The sequence below is a fragment of the Alligator sinensis genome, unplaced genomic scaffold (genome assembly GCF_000455745.1).
Source record: "Alligator sinensis unplaced genomic scaffold, ASM45574v1 scaffold991_1, whole genome shotgun sequence".
Lineage (NCBI taxonomy): Eukaryota > Metazoa > Chordata > Crocodylia > Alligatoridae > Alligator > Alligator sinensis.
In genome coordinates, this window is record NW_005842335.1 from 296,809 (window position 1) to 318,906 (window position 22,098).

Genomic DNA, 22,098 nt, shown 5'->3' on the forward strand with positions numbered 1-22,098 from the left:
AAAACAATCTCTGTCTGCAAAGTAACATGAAATCCTTTACCAGCGTTACTCAAGCTGGACAGCAACTGTGGGGATTAACCATATCGTCAAGTCCTCCATCCAGGTCTTCTGTGAGGGAGAAGAAACTTTTGCTCGCTTCTTCAAGAGCAGCAACGTACAGCTTTAACACAAGCACGAATGCACCTCCTACCTTGTGGTATGCAATTTAAACTATGGTGAGCTGCAAAGGCAAGATGGGTGGAGCTGGCATTTAAGAGTCAGGGATCACCTAAACCCATCACCGATTAGATGCCTTCTAATTAGTTAGGAAAATGGTATTCCTCCACTGCAGCCAAAACTGCAGACTTTTTTTTTTTTTTTTTTTTAACTCACATATGTATGAAAAGAGAATGGTCTTTCACAACAGAAAACAATGTTAATACCCAAAATGAAGTTTGATGTTTCAGGCGATTATAAATGTTAAGCACTGAATCACTTAGAGATTTGCCATTCAGAAGTTTCTAAGCTCCAAATCCAGAGCTCAAAGAATGACAGTTTCAAACATCAGGATTATGCCGTTACAAAATCAATTTGACAACATATTCTTATAAGCCTCGCAAACAAGCTTATCCCATTTTTCAAGCTGAAAGCCATGCTGGTGGTAGGTACGAGTCACTCCTTCACCTCCTGAGAAGAAAGGAGGAGATTTGGAAGTTCTGGTTCAGGAGTTTCTGCCTCCTGCCACCAGTGATACGGGCCTAGTGGCTCAGGCGGCAGGCCCTCCTGCTGGCTCGTCTGAAACCAAACGCTCAGGGGCCAGTTCAGTACCAAAGACTGCACTAGCTTCCAGCCACCAAGTCCTCTACCACCTGAACACAGCGATAAGAAGCCAGAGGCACATCAAGATAACGAGACCATTACAACACGCTCCGAGGAGGAGGTAAAAGGAACAACGGAGTCCCCATCCCCACGTGTGGAGGCACATAGGTGGGAAAGCCCTTAAGCCAAGAGGCAGGGAAAGCAAAGGAAGGGTTTTATTAAAGGGGCCGCTGGGAAGAGGGAGCAGTATCCTACACGAGGTCTCACTCGGCATTAAAGGAGCGTATCTAGGAAACACAGATTAATTTTCTCAAGTTGTGGTGGTGCCGGCCCATTTCCCACAGCACCAGCCTCTCCCCTCTGCTGCGCACTACACAGCCTACGAGTGCTATATAATCCCAGCTCCACATCTAGGCAAATCTTTGGCCTCTGCAGACGTTACCAACAAGATCGCTGGCTGGCTATGTCTGACAGGAGTTTGTCACGGTGGACACCTCGCCTTTAGGCACTGCAAAAAGCCCTATCTTCTTGTCTCCCAAAGGTGACCAACCCCAAAATAGATCGTTTAAGTAACTCACTAGCAATGGCTCTATGTGGGGAAAAGTGTAAGGTACCAGACACTGGATTGGTAAATGTATTTTAAGCTATATTATATACGCCATAGCCGCCGACACGCAGAGGGGGAGGAGTTGGGCTCTCCATTTATCACCATTGAGACTGAGGGGCAAAAGGACCTTGGGTCACCCTGTACTAGGTGCTGTACAAAGGACGGCAGCCCCTGCTCCGAACAGCTTACAATCTTGGGGGCTGGACTCGATGATCTTCCGAGGTCCCTTCCAGCCCTGATGTCTGATGTCTATGAAATCTAAACTGATGCCAGGGAGCTACACGGGAGAAACAGGGAGAGGGCAGTTCATCGGTACCCACCGCACCGCAACGTGCCGGAGGAAACAAGCAAGCAAAGAACCGGCCCTTTAACAGAGATCTTCCTGCAACCAAATGCGACCATCACGTGTCTGGGACTGTGGCATCAATACTCTGGACCTGGACCCGTGCCCACAATGGGCAGGGCCATCCTTGAAGGCATTAACCTTAATATGCTTTTGAAGGAAAAGCAAAAGAAGCAGGAGAAAGGGCAAAGCAGGGCCGTGGGGTGATGGCACTCCAGCAGGGACACCGAAATAGGGCTGAAGGAGAGAAAAGAAGGGAAGTGGAACAAAAATATGAAGAGGGGAAGACACTTCTTGGTCATGGTAAAGGAAAAAAGAAGAAGTCTATGAGAGGAGGGTACGTAGTGGGAAACACAGACAGGAGGGAAGACAAGATGGCTCCTCAGTGCGGCACATTTAGGATGCCTTGTGACTTACACACATGGCACTGGCCTTACTTGGGCAATGTCAACACAACAGCAGTTTGCCATATGGTGCAAGTGGAAAACGTATGTGGCACTGACATTTCAGGGTTCAGTTTAAACGATTAAGAGTTCCTAATATGCCGTCCTGGACCCCAAGGCCCAGAGCCCAAGAACAACCTCATTTACCTTTTTTGGCTCTCAGCACTCGTCCCAATCTTTGAGCCTCCTGTCTTCGAGACCCCCCATGGGACGAAATCTGAATCAGAACATTGGCTTCTGGCAGGTCAAAGGATGTGTCACCTACCTACAATACAGAAGCAGCCTCTGAGCAACAAGCTATTTTCCCACAGTAACAAACGAAGGCTTAACGAACAACAAACCTGGTGAGCTGCAATAAAAAGTGCATCAAAAATAAGAGGGCACGTGTAACTTACTGTTTCTTTAAAATACAGTCTTTTTCAAGGTGATGCCGTGTCACACTGAATGCCTTCATTTACCTTGGAAATAAAGATGGTGTTGATTTTTGGGTTATGCTTGAAGTTCTGCAGGATTTGCATCCTTTCCCCTTGCGCAGTGGGACCATATATATAAGGTCTGAAAGGAGAGAACAGGCGTGCATGGTAATCAGAGCAAGACTTCTCACAGCTGTTTGTTCCTAGGTGCTCGGAGACTCTGGAAAGGGGGCATGAGACTGTAACTCTGCCTACATCCGTACCAAAGAAGTGCGCCGTTTTCTTAATTACATAATGCCATCCCAAACGCCCTGCTCACGCTGGAACAACACTGGTTAAGGGTATAAACGGCACAGCGTCTTTCCATCGCACCATCTAGTTCAGAACTACCTGTACTTTAACTGTGCCGGAAACAGCGAAGGGGAAGCAGCTGTCACAGAGCTGTTATTAAAAGCCGTGAAACAACGGGAGCTAGCCCATCGCTGTGCTGTTACAGTGCACGAACGGGATCGTGTACTTCCCAAGCATCGTTTGCATTATGTTTGGATAACTGATGCACCATGGAAGTGCACAGCTTTTCTTCAACCCACAGACTATGCAATAAAAGAGCCTGTCATATACAAATGCTACCTTTTTGAGGTCAATATAGAAATGGAAGTAGATACAACACGGCTTCGCTAACCCTTTCACCTCGACAGTAACTCTGCCCAACGGGAGGCTGACCCACCACCTGGAGCAACCCGATCTCCCAGAGGTAGACGTCTTTCCATTCTCTGCAGAAATAATTCCTGACAGTCGCAAATGGTGCTCACTTGATGTGCGCCGACGGCACTGCAGATCAATGGACTGAATATATCTGCTAAGCCTACATGAAAGATGGGAGGCAGCTGTTTAAATACAAAGGCAGGGCTTTTTTGTTCCACAAATCCACTGAGTCAGCACATGGACAGCTGTGTCCCTCTAGGTTTTTCCTGGTTGAATCCTTAAGAATCTGAGTTTCCCTTTTAATGAAAGCCGCAGTGCCTCAAGATGGATGTTGGAAACTCTTGTCTCCAATTACCTCTGGAGATCAGGTGGTGCGACCAGTTTGACATCCACAGCGCCCTATGTACGTAAGCAGCACAATCTGGCATTCCCCAGCAGACCAGCAGCCAGACTTCCCTAGCACGCCTGGCCAGCGCACACGCAAAGGCTGACAGAAGTGGGAAGTTCACACTTCGGCTGCCTCCGGTCTCAAGATGGGAGCAGCAAAGGCTACCTCCTTCAAGTTGAAAGGAAAAACGATAGAGGAAAGAAATGAGACACTCCAATTCTTTGTGCTTGTAGATGTGGATTGCCCCCAGATCACCCTTCTCTTTCAGGCTTGCACAACTGTGTTCACACTCCCTTTTATTGAACCCACCCCCCCTCTCAAAACCCCTGAGCTGAGTGTCTGAGGGCTGGCATATATCCCTGCCACAGCTGAACAAGAACCCAATGCACAGCCTGAAAGTCTGACTCCCTGGTGAGGGCTTTCTAATGCCTCCTTGAGAGCAAGCTTCACCTTATTTCTGCATTGCCAAGCAGGCCAACTCTCTTCTAATCCAATTCTTCTACTTATCGTATTTTATTAATAATCTTCTCTTTAGCTGCGACTAACAACGAAATGGCCAATAGTACCCAACTTGTTTAAACAGTCAAATGATTAGTGGCACACTGTAACCGTGCTGGAGCCAACAGCGTACTTACTTTAAGCTTTCATTTATCATTTTATTTTAGGATACAAAAATGATGCTTTTTTTAATCCCAAACTTTACAGAAAACATCTCACTGCTAAACTAGAATTAAAGCACTTGTACCTTGCACATCTATAAAGAACTGCTTCCCAAGACCACAGAGCTGGTCAAACATTTGCCCATTTTTACTTTGATTGAACCCATCAAATGAGACAACAAGGATGCTCATCCTCCCCTGGCCATACATCACTTGGGATTATAGTGATGAACTAATGAGCACCAGGGCACTCCGTATCCAGGACAGAACACAAAATGTTGAATTATAACCAAAAGTCACAGCACGGCGTCTCCCTACTCTTGGGGAAATACCAAGCCTCGAGGATGCTTTTACACTCAATACACATCTCAGACCTGTCAGGCCCCAGAAAGGCTTGATTGAGATGTGACAACTTGTAGATGTAATGATGATCCCGTGACTGTGCAAGAAGAGGCATCATATGATCTAGAACAGGGGTGCTCAATCCCCAGCCCGCAGACCAGCTCTGACCCGTGGAGTCATGTCATCTGGCCTACATGGGTCCAGAAATGTGGCAGCGAGAGCGGTGGCAATTAACACTGCCACCACACCAATGCCAAATTTCCAAGCTCTATGCAGCTGGATCTATCCCAGGGCCTGTGCGCTGGATCACACACACAGACTGGATCGGGCCGGTAGACAAACCTGGCACCACTGATCCAGCCTGGGGGGCGAACAGGTTAGGAAGCGTTGATCTAGAACGGGCTGGGTGACAGGCTAACTGCTCGGACAGCAGGGTTAGAGCTATTCTGAGAAAAGGGCTCTAACCAAAGGGGAGAATCCTTCAAGACTGCAACCCTTCTCTCGTGGTGCGACAGCTGCATGATCACGGGATCCTCTCCAAATCTGCGGACCGCGATGTGAAGGAAGAAATCACTTGAAACGCAACTGAGCAAAGACCTAGTAGTTCTGCCATAAATCTTCTCTTACACCAGTTACCACGTATCTTCCCAGCCTACCACTGTACAAGTTGCTATTTTGCAAACCATCCAGCCTTCCCTATCCAATGTTTTATTAATTATTTTCTATGGAACACTGCACAGCATTAATAGCATTCCAGAAGCATCATCCTAGCTAATCTCTGTCCAGACGGGTTTAAGGATAACGATGAAAGACCACGAGTTCTGAATTTGGAAATCTTCCAGCATTGTTAGCCCTGCTTATTATTTGAAATCACAATGAGCAGGGGTATTCGAATGCCGGTCAAAACTCATGACAAATTTTGGAAAGGGATAAGGAGGAAGTTTGTTTTTGGGGCCAGAAATACTACTGGAAACTCCTTGGACAACGGAGGCTTGCAAAGTCCAGTGCTCTCTCTGCACCGCTTCTAACAGCAAAGGAGAACACAATGGCTCCAGTTTGGGGTTGTGACAAATGAGCTGGCTTCCCCGAATCCACTCCTGGAGAAGGACCGTACACAAGGAGGAGATCAAGAACTCTCCTCAACTGTCCCTCTCCAATCCTGCAAGAATGCTGATGCTGCGTAGCAAAGTTCAGCTGGGCTTGCTCTTTGCTTCTGTACTTGGACTGCATGCAAAGAGCCCTTCAAAGGCAGCACAGAAGCTCACGGGTCTCTCGCCGAATGGTGCTACCATTTTGTTTGTCAGCCGTATCCCATTAGTGCCTGGAAACCCCAACATACCAGGCACGGCACAGACTATGTAAGAAGCCTCCCCTCTGTGCCCCCCAAAATGAAACATCTCGCTTTAAGATGTGTCTGCTGCAGGACCTGTGAGGGGGGGAAGCAAGCAGGGAAGGTGCTGAGAGCCCCAAAGATCCTGTGGGCCAAGTGCTCCTCATTCATACGGGGGAGAGGAGATTACAGTACGGACAGTCACAGAGAGCTCAGCGTCCAAATAAGCCTGCCTTTAGGCACTTCTCTTGATCCCTAAACCATTTCCTTGCGACTACTATGAAGTCCCCACACAGGTTTAGGATTCCTCCATGGCGGGTACTGAACACACAGCTCACCTTAGAATAATGCCACCCACAGCAACAGACACTGAAGTGCACCTAAAAAGGCCTGCCGCCGTTTCCTATTCGCTTTTCTTGGACAAATGCTGGAAGTGAAATTTGTGAAACGTGCTCCCACGAAGGAACACTTCATTATCACTTACTTTCCCAGCCTGATTGCATATTCCTTCAGGGCAAACACGTTGTCAGCAAACACGATGATCTTGTCATTCCTTCGCTCGTGAAACTTAATCAGGAACTGGCACGCCCTGAATTTGTTTGGGTTCATGGTGTAGAGCAGGATCCGCTTCTTTGTTCTGATGGCGACGTATTCTCTGTAGAACTCGGGAGACATGGGGCACCAAACCTAGGCGTTTGGGGGAAAAAGAACCGAAACAAACGAATACATGAAAAACGACAAAAAAAATCTCGGTTTTTGCTTTTAAACTTTAACAGTCAGATTTGAGAGAGAAATACGATCAAGCAGTCCGACTTCCTACGTAACAGGCCACAGTTTCACCTACTGAAGTCTGCCATGCGCCCAAGCATTTCTTTTAGGAATCCACTTTGGGTCTAACAAGTCGTGTTTGGAGGGTCTCCCCAACCACTACTAAAGCACTAGGAAATGTCCTGAGTTCCAGGGTCGGCTGAAAGGCATGTTGTTTTCCACACTGTAGACAAAAAGCAAATAGCCAATCTACTTTGTCACAAGTCCATACCCTTTGTCAGCTGTTACCGAGGAAAGCTTCTGCCCTTCTGAATGTGTTAGTCTCTAAGGTGCCAGCCTGCCCCGTCTTCTGCCTGACTTCATACTAACACAGCTACCCACCTCTCTCCAGTCCGTATGATTACAGATCATCAACAGAATTTGAGGAACTTGCCTGAAATGTAGTGGTCCTACCTCAATGCTAAACCAGACTAGAAACTCAGTCTTCTGCTCCACTCAGCAGTGCCGCATAAAAGTGTTAACCACACTAGCAAATGAACACTTGGTTAGTAAGTACTGTCAGTTAAGGAAGTTTAAAAACAAACCTGCTCAGCCTAAACCCAACGTTTGTATCATGGGATGGAAGATGTGGCTAAATAATTGTTCTCTTAGCCAGCAAGAGTGCTTTTCCTGGGCACAACTTAACAGGTAGGCCACAGTAACTGGGGAAGAAGCTTGCTGTCTCACCAGCCTGGAGGAACGATGAAGTAAGTATGAAGTAGACTACTGCTCCGGCCCTCCCCTTGCATGACAGGTAAACTTCCTCATTCCTGTGAATATTCCCAGGAGGAAAAGGGAGCATGAGAATAAAAAAATATCTGAAGACAGAAGGTTTCAAGAGCACAGTGCAGGATTTGCTGCCATCGAGCACATCAGCTTCAGTTCGCACACTGACTGGAGAGTCTAGAACGGGCAAAGCTGAGCGCTCATCCCCACTAATCTCGTCAATTCAGAGGTTTGCAAACGTGCCCTCAAGGCCTGACCTTTCTATAGCAGTGGGGAGCAATCTTCTGAAAACAGTTACTGGAAATAGTTATCAGCTGGCAGAAACCCCTAACGTGCACTCACTGCAGCCACTAATGCAATTTTACATTCTGCTCCTCACCGTGTTGTAGGCGGAAAGGGAGCACCCGGACGAATGCTAGCACTGCCCTCTACTGTTACCAGGAGGATCTGAAGTCAGGAACAGCCCCGCGGCACCGTCAGCCCAGAGCAGACCGGGCAAGGTGTGAAACGACACCCCGCCTCTGCACAGCGGGAGGAGGAAAACCAGACTGGTGCACAGGGAAAATGCAAGCCTGTTCTAGGCACAGAAACTTGCCCCTTCCCACTGTTAACTCCTTGTCTTTCTTAGAATACAGATCCTAAATTAACACCCCCCAGAAGTCTCACACATTAAAGAACATGAATTTGCACAAAGTCGCACGGCACACCTGGAGAGCTCACACTACGGTACGGTCTCTGCCCAAGGCAAGTCGGGAATGACCAGGCAGGACACAGAGCAAGTAAACTCTGCTCCTGAAACCGAATTACCTGCTCATGGCTGAAGTGACATTGCCAGCTCGATTCATTTTCACTTGATGGTCTGTCTAATTGTTCATCTATCTAGAATGGCCATGAAACGGTCATTCTTTTTTCAAAAGACCTGTCACTTTCTAGCATTTTATTTTTGCAAGGGGAAAAAGTGATTTTTGCGAGGGAAAATGCTGACAAGTGAGAAATAATTTTGTGTGTTTTCAGGCCTCTTGGTCAGCTTTACTATTTACTATCTTGTAGCTAAGCAGACACAAGAAGAGCCTGGCCAACCGTGTTTTAATGGAACAGATCTAGTAGACAGGGCAGGGGCATGTGTGCTACAACCTGACAGTCCTCCCAAGAGCTCAGGAAGGATATTAGTGAAAGGACCAAGAGCTCAGACACCTTTGCAGACAGGTCCATGGACATTGTTTGCTTGGGGATTTTACCTGTTTTTACTTTAAGGAAAATTAGCTTGTTTCAGAACTCCCTCGTTACAGCAATGGTCTGAGAGCTGGAAATGGAAACCGCTGTGACAGTGACTCCCTCTCACCCTCCAGCTTTTTATTTAAGGTTAAATCAACGCAGGAGGAAGGGCGCTCTAAATCCTGAAGCCAGGGCCAGGCACGCGTGCGAAGTGCTCCAAGCCCTGAAGCACTGCGAGTCCTGCACAATTCAGCATTATGTAAACCCCCAGCCCCACATGAGCACTTCGGCATGCAGTAGCCCGGCACCAGCCAGGGCCAGGAGAGCAGGAAACCCTGCATGCCTCGGCCTCCGGACAGCCGCAAAGGACAGCGCTCGCTGGCTGTCTAACCCTGCCTCCTCCTTCTGCAACGTGAGGGAAAGGAGCACTGCAGGGTGCTGGAGGATGGTTGGACGGGGCGGTTGTTTCATGAAGTGCATCAAAATGACATGTTTCAAAGTTCCTCTTTCCTCAGAGATCACTTTTGAAGCACTTGTTCGGCTGTCGATGTTGCACTCTGTCTAGGGTGCTTCAAACAGCACGTCTGTCCGTGGCCCGTGAGAACATTTCACCTCCCAGCCCTGCTGCGTGGACTGACAGATCAGGAAACCCGAAGGACCCTGGAGGACTTCCACCCCACCCACCGCTGTCACTGTCACTCGACTCCGGGTCTCTCTGCCATGCTCCAATTACATGAGATCCTCAAGCTTTTGAAGAAAATGTGTAAGACGTAAGTTTTCCCTTCACTGACATGACAGCTCAGATTCACTTTTCTCGTCTGCTTCAGTGACTAAGGGGCAGATCATACGATCACGTTTCAATGATTAACAAACTCCAGTGACTAGAAACCACGGCCACGCCAGGCTGAACTCGAAATAAAGCACTCACATCTAACCACCGGATCAGCTTTCCCAAGGGCTGTGATAAGCACCATCCCATCTCGTCTTTAAATCAAAATTGGGGACCAGTCAAAAAATTAGACCCCCATTTCAACACGTACCACCAGGCTTGAAAGCCTTGCCAGGCAGGAAGTCAAAGTAGACGGTCAAAATTGCCCCTTCTGACCTGACTACCGAGGATCGCAGCACTACATCAGCACAGTGGCCTCTGTGAACATGTCTGAAGGTGGGGCCAGAAAACATCAACACGGCATTACCAGACCAGCCGCAAAAATGAGCACGTTAATCAGTCGTGATACCACGCAATGCACCGTGCAGGAGTGATCATGAATTTAGTGATGATGAGGGACAGCCTGGCCTGAACTACAGTATCTCAACAGGGCTGCAGTTTCATAAGGACAAATGCTTCTCTCCATTCAAGATATGGAACGGGATAGCTCTGCCTGCAAACGACTGTAGACTGCAAAATACAGCACGGTACTCGAGTGGTAATAAAGAGCAGAGCATCACCTCAGCACACTGCACTTTGGCAATGTAACCATTGTTCTGCAGCTCCATCCAGTTGGCTTCATAGAGTTTTGGGCCAATCAGGAAATTCAAGTCCACGATTTTATCGTCCTCCCTGACCAGGGTAGCCGTCAGTCCCAGTTTGCAGTGAGCTTGTACAATGGTGAGCACACGCCTGAACATTTTTGCTAGGAAATACAGAACAGAAAATTTCATTTTGGTTTTACAAATGGATTAAAAAAGGCCAGCACTGCAAGGACACGGACCTTCCACCTAAAAAGATGCAGAGCTGTGTGCCGAAACAATGAGCACTGTGCAAAGCAATGCTGATCCAGTTCAGGCAGGACCCTCATTTAATGGTCATTTCAGACTACCTGCAGTTTGTGACACACTCACAGCACGCTACGAAACACAGGAGTCCTCAGATCTCTGCATTATTCCCATTGCCCCACTAGAAGAACAGACGCAGAGCTGTCAGGGGACTCGGTCTACGCCACACGCCATTTCAGAACCAGATTAGAAAGGAAGAGATCGGGGCTTCTACTTCTAGAAGCTCCTAGGCTACCACGGCATCCTCCGCCTACAAAACCTCTGTCCTCTACCTGAGGTATTTCAAGCATTTAGCATTATGGTAGCTAGCAGCAGAGCCTATACTCTCTACCTGACTTTTAAGTGTAAGAGGGGATGAACCCAAGAGAACTATGAGAGCAGAATATTCCTACCCTAAAGGGGCTGCCAATCAACAAACAACGCCTATTTTTATATTTTCCCACTTCTCCCATTTCTGCCAAGACATAACAGTTGCATCCAAATCAACTGTGTAAAATATAGCAGAAAGCAGATGGGGGATTAGTGGGGCATTTCTGCCCAGAGTGCCTCCCCATCACTAGCACTCCTTTCTTCCCTTCCATCATCCCATTCTCACCTGGCAGTTTACAAAACGATATCCAACACAAGCAACTTGTGGGTACAAGTTACCCCAAGTATTCACCATGTTTCGGGGGTGCTGGTTGTAGCTGTGTTGGTCAAAGACATAGTTTTGCTGTAAGTATTCACAGCATTTTACTGGGTGGAAATGGACTTTAAAAGTCTCCTTGTCTAGATGTGTGACCATAAAAAGGATTTAGTTTATGACATTTCCATCTCCCTTTAAGAGAATGCAGATCCACTCCCCTTATTCACAGTGGTACAACATCCACATGACAAACTGCTTCAAAGAACAGTAAATGAGCATTTAGTGGTCTTAAAGTATCTGATTGTAGTTTAAGAGCCAGCAGCGTGACCATCCTGTCCTCCAGATCACCGCATGAGAACCACTCGCCCAGATATGACACTTGTTACTGCTGCAATTAAGGAAAATCTAACTTTAATACAACTACTCCTCCCACTACGAAGAACAACATGTGTTGCATTGTTTTGAGAGGACTCTGGGAATTGATCTTCACAGAAGGGCTGAAAAACATGTATCAAATAATAGACAAGAGGCAAGGACTGATGCTGGTGATAGCTTTTACAGGTCAAACTGCATGGTTGGGACAGACACACGCTGCATGGTTGCAATGCATTCTGCTTCAGGTGACCCAATTAGACCAGAATGCAATGCATGACCTGAAGGAGAACGTATTGCATTTGCAATATAATATAACAATACTACATTTGCAATATAATAATATAAATCTGTTCCAGCCATACAGTTTGTCCAATACAAAATACCACCTACAAAAATCCTTGTTCTCTTACATTTCCCAGACAGAATCAGCATTGCTCCAACCGTACCAAATAACTTGTGGATATAGTTAATGTTTCAAGCACTAAACTAGGAGCTTGCTAGAAGTACATTCAATATCCTGAGGAAATGAACAGGGAAACAGTATTAAAGAAGCACTGCGTTAATCATGGGTCTGATGAGAGGGGCTTCGTAATGCTACTCCCTTACCAGGTATGGTGTGTACTTCATCAAGGATCATGAGGCCCCACTCTTGACTTTTAAGCCACTCCATTACTCTCTCTGCCTCCCAAGACCTCTTGGTTGTGTGCCCCAACATGGAGTACGTGCTAATGGCAATCGAGCACCCAATGGGCTTGTCTTTGGCATCTGAGGTGAATCGACAGATCTGGCTGTCATCTATGGTGGACCACATCTTGAACTGGGCTTTCCACTGCTCCACAGACACTGCAGAGTTGCCAAGTACCAGGCACCGCTTATGGACCGTGCACGCAGCTGTGACACCGACGAGAGACTTGCCTGCGCCTAGAGAAAAAGAAAAGCAATCATCATTCATAACTGTCCTACAGCAATTGTCATGCTCAAAGGAAAGTGAGAGAGAAGGGAGGAACGAGACTGGAAAATAGTTACCCGTGAGCTGAGCTGGAGAAGGACACATTTCTCATTGTCTGTGGCTTTAAGAATTAAAAGACACAGCCTGTGCATACAAACAGGTACATACAAAAACCACACGTCCATAAGGGTGCCTGGCAGAAAAGCCAGAAGGGCTCAGCAAAACTACAATGAATGCTCTTTGCAACAAGACGAGCTGATTTTACCAGTTTCTTCATTCCAAAGCTGCTGTTAGGATGTGGCTTCAGTAACCTTTTATTTAACTAGCATCCCAAAGGCTCCTTCCCTCTCCATTCCACCATCCCACAAGCTCTGCATGTTCTCCACACTTCCCGTCCTATTTCAGTAATACTTTGCAAATATCCCAGCTCTCCATCATGCCAGGAACTCTACGTGCCCTCCACCTTCCTACACCATCTCTTCCTCCCTCCTTTCCCTCCATCATACTGGTGGATATCTGTACCCTTCGTTCCATCCCAGACTCTCCTCAGTATGCCAGATATGCTATAACAACCTCCTATCTCCCCTGCCACCAGTTTCCTGTCCTCCCCTTTGCCGCCAAGCTAAGTAATTATCTGTGTAGTTTCTTTCCCACCTCCTTACACTTCCATCATTTATCATCTTTCTTTCTGGGAGACAAATCGTCAAGGGTGTTGACATTTTTCAACCTGCATTGGGTGGATCAGCACAGCTGAGACAGAGAAGCATTCGTATGCTGGAAGGAATTAATGTTTGCTATGAACCAGCTTCCTGAACAACTGATATTAGCAGATGCAGGGGGGCTGGCGTATCTGCTAATCAGGTGCTCTTGCTTCCATTTCCCCTTCCCACCAAAACAGGCAGTGCTCTGCCCACTTATATCTAAAACATTTCTGGAAATTTTAGAACTGATCTGATGCACTGCTCAAAAGTTAGTGCATTACAAATGTAAGAGTGCGACCAACTGTGGAAGATGTCACGTCAGCCAGCCAAGACGCACACTAGTAACTCACCGCACGGCAGGACAATAACTCCCGATCTAGCTCGCCCATTCCCAAACATCTTCCTCAGGCTTTTCTCCTGATAAGGTCTGAGAACAGCTGTGGGTTTCAGGTCAATATTTATGTCCGGATTCACTGAGTCATTTCTGAAGTCATACTCGGCCAGCAAGGGGTATTCCAGATGAATGCAACGCTTCTGAAGCTCTTCGATCATTTCCTGAAAAGGAAAGCAAGGTTCAAAAACACTTCTGAATCCTGCTTTTTTATTTTTTATATACCCACTGTTTATACAGGACCTGTGTGAAAGCAAGTTTATTTTGCATCCCTTGCTAGCGGTTAAAATGTACCTCCAAGAGCTTTTCTGGTGACCAACCCAGTAAAAAAACCCAAAACAACAAGATAAGTATTAAGAAAAAAAAAGGGGAGAAAGTTGCCTGACAAATGAAAAAGTAGGCTATTCAAATCGGAGGGGTTAGCAGTACAGTCCTTCTGAGAGGGTCTCTTTCACGCAACTAAGACAAATCTACACTGTGAGGTAGCAAGGAGGAGTCGACTCTCCAACAAAAACTTAAAACAGAGCCTCTTCTGCCCGTTATTCAGCCAAAGACCAGCACCAGCTACACAGCTGGGATTTATGAAATCTTGACTCCCCTGTAATAGTTATTCTAGCACAATGGCACGCTGATTTTAACTGCTGGGAAATGGCAATAATTGACCTAAACAGCAACAGGTTCTCTTTTTAATGCTTCCGCCATTAGACTGGCCACGTTTACAATGGATTTACAAAAACTTTTGTAAAAAGCCTCTCAACCGTGGACAATTCATATCCTGCATCTGTCAGGAACTGACACGCTCTGTCATGTATATATGATACAAATATGATCGTTTGCCCAAAGAATATACAATCTGAAAGACTGAGACTAATCGTGAAATCAAACAGTTCACACCCCATCGCTTCCACACTGTAACACAAGGGAAGCATTTGACTGAAGCACCAATCTACAAAAGTACCCTACCCTGGTCATTTGGGCTGGCATCAGGAGTAAGGGCGACACGGCAGAGCGCGAGACCAGAAACCAGGCTGTCTGGGTTCTGAATGAGCCCTTCCTTCAAGCAGCTCGCACAGAGGGAAGGAGCCCCTTCTGGTCTGTGTGACTTCCTTTGGCAGAGCGAGCGAGCACCTCAATATTGGTCACCTTATCCAGCCCATCTCTTAGCTCATTAAATAGGGGACAGTGGGTCCCATCACAACCACAGATGCCAAGAACCTATCACAGATTCACCTGCTTAACTTCAAAAGACACTGTCTGCGTTTCCTCCTCCTCCTCTTCATCTTTGTCCATCTGTTCATAAAACTTAAACAGGTCAGCTGGAACATCTGGTTTGTTCTGAGCGTCTGGTCCTTGTGACGTTGAAGGACCGCCAGCTCCTTCACTGGTTTTCAAGATCTGAAATGGGTGTTCAGGACACTGTGAAAGTCTGCTTTTGAGACCTCTGCTGAACTGTGGTTCGGTAGCGAAGCACAGAACAGCCGTTACAACAAAAGATAAAATGAACCCGCGCCCCGTAAACAGAAATCACCGCAGACTGCTCAACAGTTCTGGTCGTACATACATCCTCGCACAGAAAAATCAAACCCTTTAAAAGGTGGCTTTGAGCCCAACATACAGCAGATTTGCTCGTGAACGTCTCGGTGATGAGCTCCGTTTCTTCTCCCTCAGCATTTCTCAGGCGACACCCTCTAATAACTTTGTCCTGCAGAAGCTGCTGAATGACGTCAGGGTGGGTGCTTTCCACAAAATACCTGAATGAAAAGAACAAGTGAACTACAAAAGCAGCTCCCAACTCATTTAAGGCCAAGTATGGCAGTTGCTGAGGATTTCCATCTAAATAATTACAAAAACACTGGCACTGACACTTCAGTGTACCCCGACAGCTAGGGGTGTGTGAAATGGGCCCTATTCGATTCGTATTCGACCCGAATCAAGGACAGTGATTCGATTTGTTGATTTGGATCGCTGTCCTGATTCAATTCGGTCGAATCCAAATCTAAAGATTCGATGCCGATTCTGAGAATCATCGATGCAGACATAGACACAGCGTTAAATGTTTTTTCTACATACCTCAAGGTACCAGGCAGCTCGTGAACACTGCGATGCTGGGGCACATGCAGCGATCCACAGGAGTGCGGGGGGACCCCCGCGTGCTCGGTGGCGAACCTGGGAGTATTTCTGGTCCACTTCCGGGTCTGCCAGGGAGCACGCCGGGGGGGGGGGGGGGGCGGCGCATGCGCGGCGGCACCTCTGCAATCGGCCGCAAGAGGAGCCCAGGTGCCCCTCCCCAGACCCAGGAAGCACCTGTCACCGAGCCGGGTGAGGGGGGAAGACCCCCCTGTGCGCTCTCTGGCAGACCCAGAAGTGCTTCTGGTCCACTTCTGGGTCTGCTGCCAAGCGCGCAGGGGAGCACCCCGCACTCCTGTGGCACGCTCCATCCACCCCAGCATTGTAGCAGTCACGAACCACCTGGTACCTTGAGGTACGTAGAAAAAACATTCAAAGCTGTGTCTACGTCCAAATCACCAAATCTTTCCGAATATGTCAAACTCGATTCAGAGGGGTCTGATTCGATTCAGAGAGATTAAAGGGTCCCCTGATTTGATTCAGAATTGAGCCAAATCTCCGCCGAATCAAATCAGGGACTGAAGCTTCGCACGGCCCTACTGACAGCTATTCCAGATGCAACCACACAAGTTCTTACATCTTTGCCTTCACTTTCTTACTTTAACGTTCAAACATTTGCTGCTGTTGCAAAGATGTTTGGAAAGAAGTCCTCAGGCCAGGTCCTTGAACAATCCATTTTGAAAACTGGATGGATTGGAAAGGGCATCAGAAGGACCACTGAGTCAGGGCTGAAAATAACCCCAGCTTCACAGGAGAAAATCCCTTTGCTACTTAACTAAGGCAAGGCTGGAAAAAAATTGGGTGCACACATGTGAATCCAAAGATTAGACTATGAGGCAGAAGCTGCAAAATCCTCACCTTGCAAGCTCTGAAAGACTCCTTGAAGCAAGTCATAAAGCTGCTGGTTGGAAAATCAGGTTAAAATGTGAGCATAGTGATACTTCAGTAATTTGACTAGGAGTTTCGGTAGCCCACATTCCTAGAGAGGACTGAGCTTTGCTGGTATTAATGCATCTCTGTGTTACCCAACGAAGCAGGTTAAAAGGAAAGCAGCCCCATGACAAAGCATCTCACTTAGTAATCCCTGCATCGGGTTCATACCTTCTGCTTGACTATGGCATTCCTTAACTCAAAAACGTGCATCTTTTTACAGTTTCAAATAACAGAAAATCCACAATTCTGTGTTAGCTGCTCCAGTGATTAGTTATCATCACTATTAAAAACGAGTCCTTTCTTTTTAGACTGACATTAACTAGCTTCAGCTTCCAGACACTGAACTTGTTATCTGTAGTCCTGTCAGATAGAAGAGCTGGCCACTCTGCCCCCCCCTGCGCTCTCCCTATATCTTATTTATTTAGTCTACAAGATGTACAGCCACCTGTCTCCTACCATGCCCTTCCCCAGGCAGGTATGGTAGACCACAATCAAATCACCTCTTACCCCTCTCTCAGAAGAGCTAAACTGAGCTTCCTTCGTGCCTCACAGTAAGGTAGATTTTCCTGATTCCCAGTTAGCCTTGTAGCTCTTTTCTGAAGTGTTAATTCCAGACCTGGTGGCAATATTTCAGTAATGATCTCACTAGTGCTATGAACAGAGAGAATACCACCTCCCAGGCAACAATACTTTCCCTTGTGAAGATTTGAAACCTACCCATGAAAAACATTAAACATTACAAAACTATTTACTGGAGGTTTTTTGTAGATTTTGTAAAAGTCTTGATTTCTGTGGCGTGCAGTCCTTCCGAAAGCTAGCCAAATGCCTGCGCGGATCTCAGGCAGACTAAAAATATTTCTAAATGCATTAATCCAAGAAAAGTCATCAGGCACCAGTCCAAAGACCAGCAGAACTTGGCCTTTGCTCTTAACAGATCAGAATAAAAACCAGACAGCCGATGGAGGTGCATCAACTATTAACAGTTAATTAACGATTCATCGAGTCTGCTCCAACAAGCTGTAATGGCAGCGTGTCGGAGCAGCCTTGCTGCTCGTGCGTAGGCGCCCTCTGCGACCTGCCGCCAGGGCTAAATTGCCATCTACCCTGTGGGTGCAAAGGGCACCTAGCTGTCCTACTTATGAAACTATTTACATCAATGCATGCTCACGCTGGGTCCCCTGGAAACGTTCCCCACAAGACCTTCAGGCTTGAATTCAGTGCACTTATCCTTTTTCATGGCAACTGTCCCTCAAGATAAATACATGTACTGGCCTGCTCTGATGGGTAAAACGAGCTGAGGTTTTTGCAATTCCCTTTCACGGGACCTGCTGGCCAACACAGTAAAGAAAGGGCTGGAATACCAAATTCTTCTCCTGTGTGACTATGGTTCCTAGTGACTCAGCACAGTCAGATGCAAGGAGCAACATCTATTGTACTACAGCATTTCAAACAGGCAAACATGTGATTTGTGCTAAAGTACACAACACTCGAAAAGGGACGGTGAAACAAACTTCCAAGACCCACCTGTTCAGCTGCACTAATTTACAGTACTGCCTTTGGTTTGAAGTTGGTTCCTTTGGTTTCCCTTAAAAACAAACCCAAAAAACCCCGAACAACAAAAAACCACCACCACCAATGAAAATCCAAAACTGCTCACCTGTTATGTTTCAAGACGAGCTTTACTTTTCCATAGCTTATAGTGCAGAGCTACGAACACACAAGAACAGCCATTAGGAAGAAAGTCCCGCAATCCAGCACGACACAAGAGCTGTTAGTTTTGTTACCTCCAGTTACATTATTTTGGGCCTTGGACCAGGTATTCATTCCACGACTTGGACATGGTTACTCCTTAACCAGTACCAAACGTCTGAAGCCCTTACCAGTTACAATTCTATTACTGTAGTTAGTCAAAAGCAATTCAATGTGCTCATCACCCCAAGATATAACCAACGCAATGTCACTGGTTGATCAGGCCATGAGTCTTGTCTGGGGTCCCCGCCTCCTTTGTCTGAGTTTTGAATCTTGGATCAGTGACCAGATCTTCCAGGAGTAGGATATGAAGGGTACGCTCCCTCACCTCTCTTTATCTACCAGATAGCTTGCATTTCTTGATGCATAAAATTAGCTTAAGTTTTCCTCCTAAAGCATATGAATAATCTTGCTTCTGTTTGCCAAATATGGTTACCCTTAACTGGAGTTTTCTATTCTAAGGTGATCTTTTCATTCATTAGTGAGGGTGGGTTTTGCTCTGACTTTCCTCTTTTGCCCAGGCTATATTTATTCAATTTAGTTAGCCAACTTCCCAATTCGTGTTACATCAGGAACAGTATTTTTCCATCTGCTCCTTTTCACCAGGTGCAAGTCTTGACCACAATTCAAGCTGAGCACATGGCTTAAGTTAAGCACAAAGGTCAAAACCCAGCCCTGAAGGCCTCTGGGTCCCAACAGTTCACTAATGACATACATACTGATGCATGTGCAAAAAAGTGTGCACTAGCTCTTTGCTACGTAACTAAACTACTCCATCCATAGCACAAGAGCCTTCAGTCAGGGCAGATGGGAAGTCTGAGGGGTAACTGAAATGACCCAAGCTGGTTATGCAGCATATTCCAGCTGAGTAGCAAAGGCAAGAGCTCTCCAAGGGGTTTTGCATCCCACTCTGGGTTAAATTCTGCCTTACTTAATCGCAAAAAGCAGGTGCTTTGGGAAATCTGAGAAATCCTTCACACCCCCAATTTAGGAAGAGCAGGGAACTCGGGTGTCCCAGGCTCTAGCAGTCGGGATCCTAGATCAGCAGTCCCAGCTTCCCGCGTGTCTAGAATCTGTGGCAGCCTGTTCAATTAGCAGCTCGTCCATAAACCACAACACCACCCCCATGATGTCCTCCAGGAACTTCTGCCCTAAAGCCAGCACCCAGAGAGGCTGTGTCTTCGGCTGATAACAGGTCTGATCGTGCCTGCTCTAATTAAAAACAATCCTTGCAGGACCAGCAGGCGGGTGCTGGTGCCCTATTCACAAAGCAGAAGGTAATGCAAACACTTCCATTAAAGCTATTGAGTAGATGCTGCCCACAGAGACTAGATGCTCTAATGATGAACAAGTGAAAAGGTGACTATGTATTGAGATCTGTCAAATACATCAGCCTCAACATATAAATCATTAGTTGGGCAATTTCTTGCAGGCATCAGATAACACATGGGGCTTGAAAAAGACCTCAGCTCTGCATAGAAAGGACATTCTCAGTGTAGGAGCAGCAAAGATCAAGGCACAAAGATCACTTCAGTACCATGCAGTTCACAGAAAAGGAGAAAAAGGAATCATGAAAGAGTCACTGAAGTCCAGTTCTGGCTTTGGTCTGTGATAATCTACAAATGTTAAGTTCCCACTGAAGGAAAAAAGGCCTCTCTCTCCCCCAGAGGACTATCTCCAGCAAATCAATTATAGCATTATCATGTCATAATGTCAGAATTTAACTGCATCCTGCTTCATTAATGCAAACATAAGACTGATAATAAGGTTAACTGAACAACCATTATTTTTGCCACTTATTCCTACTTATAGTAAAGCTATTTTATATTAATGTTCCTAATTCCCGATTGACTATTTTCTACTGCTTTTTTGGTCTACACGCATCTTACCTTACGATATTGCTGCCGATTCAAAAATATTTTTCAAAGCGCACAAAGAACGTGCGCCACAGACGTGTCGATGCACCCGCTGAAACCTTCGCTTTGGCATGACTTTGTACTGATTTTAACAGTACAGTCTTACCGCTGCTCTTTCATCGCACTGAGCACTCAAACAGATGTCATTTAATAGTTCAGCTTTGTCATTTAATGACTCGAGATGTCATTTAATAGTTCAGCTTTGTGGTTTCTGCCAGGGTGAAGGGTTATTGCCCACAGCAAGGATGATTCCACGCCGTGGGCCAGACGGTTATACTGACCTTGGTTAAGTTATTCATATGAGCAATGGCAACAGGATCTGACCTTTTTACTTGCCATTTTATGCCTCAGGGTGTGCGTGTGTGTGTGTACACATGCATTCTTGTGTCAGAGGCTGCATCAAACCTACTTTAAAAAAAGGTAACACCCGTATTTACACAGCAGAGAATAATAAAGGGGAAACGAGTCTTCCATAGCGTGGCCTTACCTTGATAAACTGCACTATTCCATCGGGGACGCCGGTCTTGCTCAGCTTCTGCAAATACTCCGTGATGTCGCTCGTCTGCAAACCGACACTGACAGCGGCATAAAGCGAGTAAGCAGTCAGCTTGTACTCGTGTATGTGGCTTGGTCGACACACGGGTTCTGCGATAGCGACCAAAAAGTCCTGTGCGTATTTGTAAACGGGAGAAAAGGCTTCAAGGAAAATGTGGCCATCGGGAGCCTGAGAGAGAGAAGAAGAAAAAGATGCCAAACGGATAATGCTGCGGGTGAAAGACGGAGACCCCTTTCTATCCCTAGTACGAGCGATTTGCGGCGCAACGGCAATTGCTGCTACATAACTAGCAGCGACGGTGGGCGAGGGTCAGACCAGCCACGAAGAGCGCTCCACGTGGACGGACGCAAACGAAGATTAAAAGTGAGACCACCTTCATCTTACCCACTGATCGGTTCCACGTAACGCACCTTCCCTTTGCGGAGAGCCCATCAAACAAGACGGCTCTCCCCAACACAGGGAATCAAGCGACTGCTTTTACTAACCCCAAATCATTCGCTCTTGACCCTCGCCTGGGAAGGAAAGCACAGCTCCTCCCCGCGTGCTGCGCTACCTCCGTCAGCCCCTCGTTCAGGATGACCCAAACCACCCCCCATTTTAAAAGCCGTTCATAGAGTTACCCCCGAAACGACACCGTGCCCCGCGACACGCCGCCGCAAAACAGGAGGAGGAAGCCGGCTGCCCGGCGGCGCTCACCACCCCGAGCGGGCGCGAGCCGTGGTCGCCCTTGAGCAGCATCTGCAGCCGGTAATCCTTCGCGCCGTACTCGTCTTTGACGACGGCCTCTTCCACCTGCTTCCCCGCGGCGGACGGGACGGCTTCCTGCGACTCCCTGCCGGGAGCGTCATCATCGTCGTCGTCCTCGTCGTCGTAGTGACGCTTCTTGGACTTCTTTCTGTCTGGAAGCAAAGACCAGGAGGATCAGGAGAGCCGCGGCAGGAGACGCGGGCGCCGCCGCCGCCGCGTCGGGGGTGTGCGTGCGGACGCGGACACAGCGCGGCGCGACGACACCTGCACGCGCCTCGCACCTCCATCACGTTCAGACATGGGCACATGCGTGTGCACTCTCACACCCACATGCAGGCACGCACTTATTCACACGCACACACTTTCACACACATTTTCTTTGACACGCGCACGCTGTCATGACACACTCACGCACCGCGCTCCCTGCGGCCCATGTCCGCCGCCCCTCAGCGCCGCGCCGCCATTGCGCCCCGCTCT

At 47.3% G+C, this 22,098-nt stretch overlaps 1 protein-coding gene across 1 annotated transcript in view; it reads right to left on the minus strand.

The window, feature by feature from the left end:
• Positions 1-22,098, minus strand: part of ERCC3 (ERCC excision repair 3, TFIIH core complex helicase subunit) — a 32,049-nt gene extending 9,951 nt beyond the window's left edge. Inside the window, exons 1-12 of the mRNA XM_006028684.2 lie at positions 22,037-22,098; positions 21,571-21,773; positions 20,806-21,042; positions 18,311-18,360; positions 15,209-15,344; positions 14,824-14,988; positions 13,553-13,757; positions 12,159-12,473; positions 10,226-10,410; positions 6,513-6,715; positions 2,650-2,746; positions 2,339-2,456 (exon numbers count right to left, since the gene is read on the minus strand). Coding sequence (XP_006028746.1) covers positions 2,339-2,456; positions 2,650-2,746; positions 6,513-6,715; positions 10,226-10,410; positions 12,159-12,473; positions 13,553-13,757; positions 14,824-14,988; positions 15,209-15,344; positions 18,311-18,360; positions 20,806-21,042; positions 21,571-21,773; positions 22,037-22,055 — 1,933 coding nt within the window. The 5' untranslated portion in view covers positions 22,056-22,098. The remainder of the gene's footprint in view (positions 1-2,338; positions 2,457-2,649; positions 2,747-6,512; positions 6,716-10,225; positions 10,411-12,158; positions 12,474-13,552; positions 13,758-14,823; positions 14,989-15,208; positions 15,345-18,310; positions 18,361-20,805; positions 21,043-21,570; positions 21,774-22,036) is intronic.